At 38.5% G+C, this 12,040-nt stretch overlaps 1 protein-coding gene across 1 annotated transcript; it reads right to left on the bottom strand.

Moving 5' to 3' along the window:
- Window positions 1-397: 397 nt before the first annotated feature.
- Window positions 398-9,616, bottom strand: racgap1 (Rac GTPase activating protein 1). Its single transcript, XM_044038279.1, has 17 exons — window positions 9,437-9,616; window positions 8,071-8,174; window positions 7,753-7,955; window positions 7,509-7,651; window positions 6,545-6,614; window positions 6,415-6,468; window positions 6,231-6,308; window positions 5,882-5,999; window positions 5,207-5,349; window positions 4,781-4,945; window positions 4,571-4,666; window positions 3,642-3,840; window positions 3,131-3,236; window positions 2,643-2,775; window positions 1,894-2,020; window positions 1,697-1,796; window positions 398-1,438 (listed from the first exon to the last, which is right to left on the bottom strand). Exons 2-17 carry the CDS (start codon window positions 8,153-8,155, stop codon window positions 1,363-1,365), a joined length of 1,896 nt encoding a protein of 631 aa, XP_043894214.1. The 5' UTR covers window positions 8,156-8,174; window positions 9,437-9,616; the 3' UTR covers window positions 398-1,362.
- Between the last annotated feature and the right edge of the window lie 2,424 nt (window positions 9,617-12,040).

Genomic DNA, 12,040 nt, shown 5'->3' with positions numbered 1-12,040 from the left:
TGCTTTACAATGAAAAGGCAGTTTGAACAAGAATTTAACACTTTCGATCAAAAGAAGTGTGTGAGTTTCACACATTCACTCAACAGTCAGGTAGATGACCCACCGGTGACCTCAACCACTGAAAGCGTTTAATTCATGTGTTTAACTCAACCTATAGCGATACTTGGACTTAACCCTTTTATAAAAAGGCCTTTCAGCTTAGATGAAACATTTACAAAACAGAGAAAGTCTGGTATTCTTTAAATTTAAATTTGTACTTGTAGACTTTCTAGAATTTTTTTTTAACATCTCTATATTTAAGAAAGATGTGCTGCTTAGGTCCAACTAGAATAACAGACTGAGAATTCAGACAGTACATTCAAACACAGATTTAAATACAAAGAACAGGAGACATGTATCCAAATGTTAGAAATGTATTTTGTGACATGAATTAAGTATTTCAGTACAAAATTGTGTCTATAGTTAATTTAATGCCACAGTAACTGAACTGGCAAAGCCTACAAGGTAATTGCTTCTTGTACATAATGTCATAAGCAACCTCCCATTGTACAAACAAATTACACAGATCTTTAAACACGGAAGGAGCAAAATAATTTGTGTTTACAGCATAAAAACGTCAAGTCTTTCTGCTGATCACTGGCAGTGCAAGCTACACTGTAAAAACAGCAGCAGCAACTAAATTTTGTCCCTGTGAGATAGATGACAAACGCTCAGTCAGTGTTACAGACAATGACAAAGATCTTCAAAGATCTTTGATCAAAGACAAAGATCAAGTACTGTTTTCTTGTTCAAATATGAACAATTACAGTACAAATTGCAAGGAGAATGATAGCAAAACTGGTTACAAATGGAAATGAAATACACATCAAAACTAAAAAGATACTGTTACAAGCAGTCACACATTCAACTACAAAATAAACTGAAATGCCAACAAATGAGTTCTTCAACTTCTGAGTGACACATGAGCCGAAAAAACTCAAAGGAAATTATTAGATCACACACAGCACATCACAATAAAACTGCAAGTACAACACACCTTCATCTAAGAGCACACTTCTGCAAACGAGTGAGTACACAGTAAATTCCCATTGTGCTAAAGGTGGGACATGAGAATATCATACAAAAATGTCCCTTAAAGACACAAGTGTGCATAGACATGGGAACCTACTATCTGGTTAAAAAAAAAAATCAGTTCACAAACAAAACACAACTCTTATAATTGAGACATATTAAAAAACGATTATAAGTATCGGGAAGACGACGATTACTATGGAGGCGTTTATAGCTGGTATGAGAGCAGTACCTTGTTATGAGTCAAGTGTTACTGCTGTATAAATGAAAGTTACATGTAGCTGCTCTGGATTATTTGAGGAGCGGTGATGCAAAGAACTTTCCTTGGCGAGAGAAGCCGACTGCAGATTTGCTCTTGCTCCCAAATCTGTGACAGGAAACAAACGGTAATGAAATTAAGTGGTACTCGGTAAAAACAGATACATTTAAATATAATGAGATATTGTATATTGTAGATTGACTTATAAGAAAGATGTCCAAAGATGTCAGTTTCTGCTAAAAAAAAAATGGTTCATTCAAGTCTTACTAAATATTTGAACAGCCATTCTGAAGTGAGTTAATCATTAGATTATTGATTGTAAAAACAGTGCGGAACAAGGCCTGAAGAGACAGTGTGTGTGTGTACCTGGGTGTCAGAGTTGACTTCATACGCTGAGACAAGGAGCTGGAGGAGGGGGTTTTATTGAGCTGGTGCTCTGGTGTTGTCAGAGGCCCCAACATGCTCACTGCAACGACACAAACATTGTGATAAGATGTCAGCCACTCTAAACAACTGTGTCCACACTCACACGAGCACCACAGAAGGACACACACAAGGTTTACCTCTCTCAGGAGTGGCATAGCAGTTGGAATTCTCAATGATCAGATGGTCCGCTTTTGGCGGCTCATTTTCCACCATCACAAAGTGGCCCCAGTAACCCACTGGCAGAGCCAGCAGACGCTCCACCACCTGAATAGAATGGGATTAAGTGGAATCGGGGTTATTTCAATGTGTTGCCTCACTCTGTTCCTATTGTGCGGCACTGTATAAACAAAACAGATAGCAATCATTTCAAATAGAAAAGTGTATAGTATTGCAAGGATTTTCTGTAGTGGAATATTATATTGCTAAGAGATCATTTCCTTAATGTGACCATTATTATTGATCACAATAAAGAAAGGTAAACCTTCAGATTAATAACTCCATTCAGACCAGGTATTAACAACCATCCTGGGTGATCTGATCACATCCACATTAATTTCTGTAAACTAAAGATGGGCATTTCAAGCAAAAATGCTAGTTAAATATTCTAAACTCCAGCATGAGAGCTAGTGAAATTAGTGCAGGGTTCACAGTGTGTTGAGCTAAGAGGAGCAGCTAATGAGATGCAAAGACCCTGGTAAATTCCATCACTTCTGCAAAACACACTAACACTAACAACATGATTGCAGCCACCTTGTGATAATAGATGCACGTCAAGTTTGGTTGTCAGTGGAGTTTTGTCAATCAAAGCAATCACTATAAAAACATTGTTCAGTTTCATATCTTTGTATATAATTTACAAGAGATGTGAGAAATTGCCAAGGCCTACCTTAGCCTGTCGCTTGGTATCCTGTAGAATTGTCATAGGATCTGGGTTGGGAACTGCATGACCCACAATAGTCGGACCAAAAATTCGAGCCAGGTTACTGATGTCCATCTTGGTGTCCAAACTGTCAGCGACTCTGAAAGAATTTTATTGGATGCAAACATTGCTTTTGTCTGGAAAGTTGAAAGTTCAATAAAACGATTTTCTTTTTAAAAATCAGCATCATGTTCTAGTATTTGAATATATCACTTAACGATCTGCTGGTACCGACCGCCCACCGCCTACTTTACCTGGCAAAGGTTTAATAAGGGGAGTACCGGCACCTATTTTTTCCCACTTAAAGCACTGGACGCAAATATGTTGGGTATTTCTAGGTAGACCAAGGTACTAGAATTCTAAGCACAATTTTGCCTGAGGAATTTTAATCCAATTAAAGACTAAAGCATTGAACACGCAAAGCATCAAAGCAGGCTGAATGTAAAAATACCAACCTCTGAAGGTGAAGGACTAAGAAAGCCAGTGTGTCTCTGTTGGGCTGCGGCAGGTCGCCAACGGTTTGGTACATCAGAGCTATACTGTTGTCGTCATCTGAAACCTCTGAGGGAGAGCAAAGGAAAACTATTTTGTTAGCAGAGGCCAATAAATGTGAGGTTGTAGGTTTTATAAACGACTTGAAAGAAATTGTTTCTGACTGAAGTAACACAAGTAAACTGAAAAAAGCTGATAAAAGTAGAAAATCAAATTTTTTCTGTTCCAGGCGACTTCACTTCTGAGGTTTCCATCAATACAGATTTCAGAGCAACTTGTACAAACAAAGTAGAGACACTTATGAAACCTGCATTTAATTGGTGTGTTGGGTCAACTTCTGCCGTCTATTCGCCAGCTACAAAAAGCTTGTTATTGTACCGACTTCATTAGTGTAACATTGATGTTTGCTCCGGAGTCATCCAATAATAAACAGCTAATAGAACACTTTCGATCACCAGACACACACATACATACCAGCTGCATCCATGAAAGCATGGTTAAGGCGGAAGGTGAGGAGAGGTTCCTTGAGGTTCCTCAGGAAGTCCTTGAGGAGTCCAGTGATGGCATGGATGTCGTCCACTTTGCTAAGCACGGGAACATTTTTGCTTCGGAGAAACTTCTCCTTCAGCTCCTTTACTGTGCGATCTGCACCAGACAGACGGTACAGTCCAGTCTGAGGATGAGGAAAAGCAATTATTCAGCATGCAATGTTTTCATTTCCTGAGTAAATTTACTCCCAAATAGGGCTACAACTGCTTTTATCCATAAGCAATCTGTTGGTAAATATTAAAAGATTGTAGAAAGAAAGTCACAGACAACTTTCCACAGTCCTAGGTGATACAGGATATTCAAAATGATGGAATAAAGCAGGGACCATTGATGCATTTGCTGCCATATCCCAGTGATCTACTCTTTAACTCTAATAAGTAATATAACAAATGAACAATGAATACTTAAATTAATACTGGATTCTGCGCTGGCTAAATTTATACCAAGTAACTGATTTATCTGTGACGCTTTACTGCAATAGCCACATTACTAAATGATGCAAAGAATATAATTACATAGGTCAATGTTTGTTAACACAATTTGCACGTGTTCACAAATAAAGGCCGTTGAGATAAAGGACATCTTTTACAAAGGCAACAGATGAAGTGTCTTCCTAATTTGTTTTAGATGAGGGAAAAAGACACTCCTTCACTGCCATTTCAGGAAAAAAAAAAGCCACAAAGTGAAATTGAGAAAAGCAAGACAGATTTGGAGGACATTCACAGGCAATTCACATATTTAATCTCCATGGAACAGCTCGTAAACCCTAGTTAAAGCGCTCACTCTCAGCTTAAAGGGATGAAAATAAAGGTAATAAATGGGATTTCTGTACAGTACATGAATAGTCCACTAACCTCACGTAGCCCTCTTTGCTCAATCTCACTGATACAGTGCACCACAAGAGGGGGAATCATGGGTGACATGTCGGAAACATAGTCTGCAAGCACACCCTAGTAAGGAATGAGAAATTAAGCATGAGCACTGTGAAAAGATTTTAAAGAATATAAACAATTTAAATGTTTCTGCTCATCAAGAAAGAAATCAATAAATGTTCCCACACGCACCTCTCCAATTTTGACTGGTGTGGCACCCACGTTAGGGATGCATGGCAGAGGGCAACGCTCGCGACACTCAGGGTGTGAGACCACCCTGCAGTCCCGACACTTCAGTGAGATCTTGCCAAACTTGATCCTCTTTCCACATGGAACACAGGATTCTGGCTTAATGACCTACAACAGAAAATAAGAGGCTGGTGAAGGCTTTTGGCAGATGAAATACAAATTCACTTAAAATACATAAACACTAATAAATGCATAAATAGAGCAACACTGATGCCAAAACATTTCTGCACAATAACAGCTAAATTCACTGCCAGGTTTGATCACATTTATTTAATTATTTATTTATAATTATTAATGAATACAATCTCGCACATATTTCTAGTCACATTCATTCACTATGCAAATCTATCACACAAATGGTATTCTTACAGTTTTGGAGACAAACTCGTGAAGCCGGACACATCCGTTGTTCTGTGGAGTGCTGGGCTGAGCTTTTCTCTCTCCCTCAGGGACGGATGGCTGCTTGAAGACATCCTCAGATTTGACAGACTCAGAGTCCCACTCCATGGCAGCTTGAACAGGAGACACATAAATACCTGTCTGACATACTGCTAACACTGTTGAATCACTACTGCTGCATAATCAGACATCAGATATCCATAACAATAATTAGGGCATTTTTTTATAAAATACAAAGTGGAACACTATTCATTGCATCCATCCATATTTTCTACCGCTTTATCCTCCACAGGAGGGTCGTGGGGGTGCTGTGTCAATTTCAGCTGACATAGGGCGACAGGCGGGGTACATCCTGGACAGTTCACCAGCACTATTCATTCACTAAATTAAAATGTACATTACAATATTTTGGCTACATGTTGACTTGATGGTGATTCGATACAAGCATAAATTGTTAACTTCAAAATATCTGAATACACATCATGTTGTCTGTATAGAGACTGCAGATAGATGCATAGGTAACACTTCGAATCGGAAAATGTCTTGTATCACCTTTGCATAGCAGTTCTATTTGCTGTATATCACACATCATTTGAGCTGACAATTAGCCATGTCTGAAAAGTTTGTAACATCATCACATCTTACCAGTCCTTCTCCTGCTGCGAGTCCAGTAGGGAATTGTTTCAATGGTAGAAACTGCCTCAACAGGTCCTCCATCAGCAGGGACAGTTACTGTGGTCTTTGTTATCAGAGTCTCATTTCCCTGTCACACACAATGATAACACAGAAAAGTCAGAATTACTACCTAAATCAAACTAAGGAGCTGGTTACAATCTTCGACTATGAAAATTGATTGTGAAGTTGCCAAAACGGATTTTGTTTTTTCAAAGCCGTGCTACAGTTTTAGAGATTTAGAGTTGATGGTTACTTGTAATAATTCAATAATCAGCAATAGAAAGTGACGACAGTACCAGGACTGGAGCTCAAACCTTACCTTTTCTGAAGTTCTGCCTGTTGATCGAGACCTTTTGGAGGCAAGTGGAGGACCATCGACATGATTCCTTGAGGTGCGCTAAAATCAAAGATGTAGAACATAAATCTATACCTGCAGTAACATAAAATAATTTTTCTGAAAGCAAAAATATTGACAAGACACAGTTTACATGTGCATGGCGTACCCTTTTTTCTCGTTTCTTAAGGCGAACTGTCTTCACAGTGGATGAGTCCCAATCCTGCATTAGAATTAAATATTATTTCACTGTACATTAAAATGACTTTAACTCCAGAATGATGCTGAAAAGTACTTACAAGAGAGTCATCCGTTTTGTCATAGCTGATATCTGACAGGATTGAGGCAGACTCATCTATCCTCGTCAGTCTATCAAAAGTGAAAGAAACTGTCAGCATTGTTTCCCCACATTTATTATTTGTGTCGTACAAACTACACCTACTTTTACCTGCAGCATCAAAACAAATTCTCCATAGAAAGGCAGCTGAGAGTTGAGAGTGATTTGTGTGTGGCTGAATACAGCATTGATGTGATAAATAGATGGGGACGACGGCTGATGGGGAAATGTCTTTCCCAGTTTAAAGATGAATGTGAGCCTCATGACAAGTGTCAGATGTTCTCACATGCAAATCAACCTCACCAAAAGGGCAACACTGCTAGGAACAGTGGGCTATTTACTTTTCTGAATTATCAACATCACTGATGCAGACAAGCACAGAGGCTCTTTAAAAAAGGTACACTGTGCAAACTATTCTCTTCCCTTCCAAGTCTGTTGGAGATGATGTTGTCTATGTACAGTGCCTTGAGATAATGTATGTTATGATTTGGCTCTATACAAATAAAATTAAATTAAATTGAATTGAATTGAAGAACCTATTGGTATGTTTTGGTTCAGTTCAGTACAAAATAACCAGCCCCGACCATACATTTTTTTGGTACACTTCTGTTGGGGTAGAAGTGTACTATAATGGTACGATACCAGTGAAGCTAGACCCATGACAGTATGCTCATTGTTTGTTTCTTCAATGCCCACGGTCTATTCTCAAACAAAGCTTGATGTCTTGACAAACAGCAGCAAACATTTGTGGCTTGTTGTGTTACATTCAATGTCATTGTTTGTTGTTGCACAGGTACACCGTCACGCTATATCTGATCTGGCTGACACAGCCATCGGGCACAGCACGCACCCAGTCTACCAAATAAAGTAACTGTTCGACAACGACAGTAAAATGCTACTTAAATATGATTGCTGTGTTTTCTTACCTCCGACTGGTATTGATGTTGACTGGTGTTTGACAATTCGTGTTCAGGAAGGCCAGAGCTGAGCGTTGCTCTGCACTTAGCTGGATACTGTTGGTGGATCCCTCGCTGGTCAAGAGGTCACGAATCAACTCAATTTGACGGTCCTACATTACAGAAATGCAATCAGTGCACATATGACAAACCACTTGAACCAGGAGAAAGAAGAGTAGATTATATTTACATATCAGTAAACCATCCAACATACCAACTTCTCGCATTCAGACTCAGCCTTCTGTCTGCGCCGGATCTCCACATCTACTTGGTTGCGGGCATGTTTCAATTTGACCTCCAAAGCTACCCTCTCTGTTTCTGTTTTGGTGAGAATCTCTTTGCAAGACCCCAAATCCTGCTCTGTCCTCAACCATCTGCGACGGCAGTCATCAAAGTTTTGGGCCATCTGAATGAAGTCTTGGGAAAAATTATTAACATAGTAAAGAGCCAGACGTGCACGTGAAAACGGAGATCTGCAGCAGTTTGTGTCAAAAAATATACAATAACAAATGTTTAAAAATAAACTACTCACTGGGTTCAATGCTTTCATTGAGGACATCAACTTGCATCCTCATCTTATCATATATGGTCTGAAGGCTCAGCACAGCGGTGTCCATGATGATAGAGTTTCTGGTCCTTAAAGAGATGCATTATAACTTAGGATATATTCAAACCATAAGATAATGAGTTCTCTCTACAATAGGTTATATGGAGCAAAAAACAACAACAAATTATTCACATTTAATAAGTTGAAAAATCATATAAATTAGATTTAAATACATATTTATATATATTTAGAATCAAATAGAATAGATCAAAATAATTCACAACCAGTTGATCATTGCAGCCCTAGTTTTAATCACTTTAGGCATACATAATACAAGGGGATCCAGCTTTTTTCTGGCACCATACAACCAAAATCACAAAGAACAATCATCAGCAAAACAGCAATTAGTCCAGCAGCAGATGGTGTGGTTTCCATAAAGCCCTGATCTTTCTGGGATTACATGAAGGGAAGGGGTTATGAAGATCACTCGACTGTGGTACAGGACTGTGTTAAGTTCTGTAAGGTGTTTGCAATGACATCTGACCTAGCAGCACAAATCTGGAATATGAAATCCATTGCAGCTTCAAAAACAAAGCGTGGTCACACCAAAAGGTTAAGCTGATTTAAGTTTATTATGCTTATGACAATTAATATCAATTTAACTGGTGTGCAGATGATAATTTATAATGATTTGGTAGGATAGGCATAGTTAGAGAGGATTTAGGTGACAACAATACCTGGGCCTGGATTTGTTTAAGTCATATCACAATAAGAAACTGTTTCACATGTGTGGTTCCAAAATTCATCATAGTTACAACTGCATTGAAACCAACTACCAAAAAACACTTTAGCATAGACAATAATAAAGCAAAAAACTGTACCATTACCAGCATGTGCCAAATAAAGCATGCAGGGAACCTCCGCTAACAAACCTCCCAAACTCAATAGATATTTATGTGAACACATTTCTGATGTATTATGATTTGGCCTCTAACATTTGAACTAGATACTACTGACATACATCTGTGAATGTCAATGAAGGTTTTTCCTGCCTTAAATAACGGTCAACAAGTTAGTTTTAAAAGTCAATTACGGCAAACGTAAATGCATACCTGCATAACATACGAGAGACGAGTTACTGTCGCAAGTTCACCTAATAATATCCTTTCATCGTTCGCTACCGTAGTTCATATATTAAACATGTGTGTCCGTTATAGTGAGATACATCACACACAAACAATAACTACTAAGTGTCATTGACAAAAAAACACGTCGGTTAATACGTTGTACCGTTGCAGATCAGGCGTTAGCTGCTAACGTTGACGACGGACGGCTTAAATCATTTACTTACCGTTACTGTAGTGGAGAAAAGTTGTAGTGTTAAAACCCCACAGAAGTTGGGGTTTATTGTTGCGCTAGTCGCTTTTTTCTTTTCTTATATTTTCTTTTCTTTTCTTTATATAAAGGGACCAGCTCGCTGTTCCACCGTCCTTCCGCAGCCACCGCTTCAATGAGCGCCTTGTATTTCAAATGCCGCCGTTGGCCAATGAGTGACGAGTACTGCCTGTCAAGCGAGGAAGTGTGTTTTCCGACTGCGGACTTTCAAATTAAAACAAACATGACAGCATCGGGTAGTTACACACAGCAGCGGCGAGAATACAAAACACATCATAAAAGTCAGTCATAAACACAGTGTCAATACATCGGCGGGAGAAAAATGAAGGAAACAAGCGAATTGAGAGTCAAATGGTATCAATCAAGAAAACATTTTCACTTCCGGTAAACACTTTCAAAATAAAGTCAATATTAGTGAATGACCGTTGACGGATGTGGTTCATTATGAATGAGACACTGTTCGTGTATTTCCATTTACGTCATACATCTCCAACAGCACATCATTCAGCATGACAGGAAACTATTAGTCAGCTTTGTTGTCATAAAGACAACTCCATGAAATCATCTGAACAACAACTCTCTTTTGTTTATCTAACATTATTTGCGAACGTGTTACTGCTTTCTGTGCATATTCACTGTTGACAAATGACCCATGTTGCATTGTAGTATAATGTTTTTTATTATTATTTTTATATGATGTTGTGTAATGCCACATTGTATATTTGTTATCTATCTATCTATCTATCTACAATAACTGGACCATGTCAAGATCAATTCATCCATATTAATCAAATGGGGTTTTAATTTGATACTAACCCTCATAACCCACATTTTCTTTTTGTTCTTATTTTAATGCAGCTGTGTATAATTTGACAATTTTGTTTTTAGAAATGAGGAATGTCTCATAAGTTCAGTAATGCAACGTGTTCCAAACAGCATCACATATATAATGGACTGTGGACATGGAACTCCCAGGACTGGACTCAGGACAAGAGCACACAGTGTTTACAGAGACTGCACTCACCCTGGACGACACTCTTTGTTGAAACATCTGCCGGCTGGAAAGAGGTTCAACACAATAAAGAAACACACAAACAGACTGAGAAACAGTTTTTACCCTAGAGCAATAGAATCCTTAACTCTGCCTCACTGCAGCCCTACACTGTAACTCCTGAATCAGTCACTCACACAATATGTCCAATTTTACATCCGTGCAATTATTAACATCTGTGCATATAGTTTGTCATATAGTGCAATTTTTATATTTCTATTTGTTCTTATTTATTATTTGTGCATAGGTTCTTATAGTCTTATTGGGAGAAATCCCGCAAAAAATTTAATTGTACCTGTATATAATGACAATAAAGTTAATTCTATTCTATTCTATAGCTGCATCGCATGCTCAAAATCCTTATTCTCAAAAATAAATATTTAAGTCCAAGAGCATGTCAGCACCATCACCAGCATGACAAATCACTAGTAGTCAAAATGTTCAACCATGTCGTGAATAATATAATAGTGGACTATACGAAAAAATTTTATGTAAACTCTGGCTGAGAAAGTGATGCCAGTGACTGAAATGTTTTACACACTACTGTATATCAATGTTACTCATTGCTGTCTGTGAGAGATTGATATTAAGAGATCACCTTCCAATAATCGTCCGAGTTAAAGAGGTAAAGAAATAGATAAATCTTATGTAATACTGTATGAAGTATTACAGTAAGTATACACTATTACAGTACAGTACGGTACACATTATTGAATTATATACCTAGTCTAACAAACATTGATTGCTGTATATTTCTTTAAACACTCCCATTAGTTAGTGAAAATCAAGATGTACCACAGAGCTGTTCACCAATTCAAGGGTGGGGGCTTAGTATATAATTTCCCACATTCTCACACATATACCAACACTAGGACATCCTTTACAGCACAGCATCACTTTCTATCATCAAGATGAGCATTTTCTATACAACGCTGAATATTATTTCCTCTAAGGACTCTCTTTAGGACAATGTCATGTAGGAACAGTATAGGGAACGTCATAACAGCACCCTTTTTGATTGGATGGACAGCCATAGAGAACAAAGTTGCAACTTTTCTCCACTAGAAATCAATCCTTTAGAGACCACAAATTAATGGCAGGCAATCTGCACTTTATCATGGCTTTTAGGGCATTTTATGGCGTGTTTCCACCGAGCGGTATGGTACAGTCCGTATATTTTTGTGTTACCATTAGGAATGGTGTCAAAATAACGGGCCCCAACCACTCCATTTGATGGTACCCTTCCATTGGGATACCAGAGTAATGGTACGGTATGTATGGGTGGAGCTAGACCCACAGCAGTCAGCTGATTGGACATGAGAAAAGTGCCACTCCCTTGTGACCGATGTTTCTTCCACGCCCACTGTCTGTTGTCATACAAAGCTTCATGTCTTGTTGAGACAAACGGAGCAGAATTAAAAGAATCTGGCCTGTTGTGTTGCGCTCAATGTCATTGTTTGTTGTCGCCACACCAGTACACTGTCACGCTACATACCTCGCTGATGCGAG

Source organism: Solea senegalensis, linkage group LG11, assembly GCF_019176455.1.
Source record: "Solea senegalensis isolate Sse05_10M linkage group LG11, IFAPA_SoseM_1, whole genome shotgun sequence".
NCBI classification, from domain to species: domain Eukaryota; kingdom Metazoa; phylum Chordata; class Actinopteri; order Pleuronectiformes; family Soleidae; genus Solea; species Solea senegalensis.
Note: the sequence above shows the minus strand (reverse complement) of the source record. Positions and strands in the feature narration are given on the sequence as shown.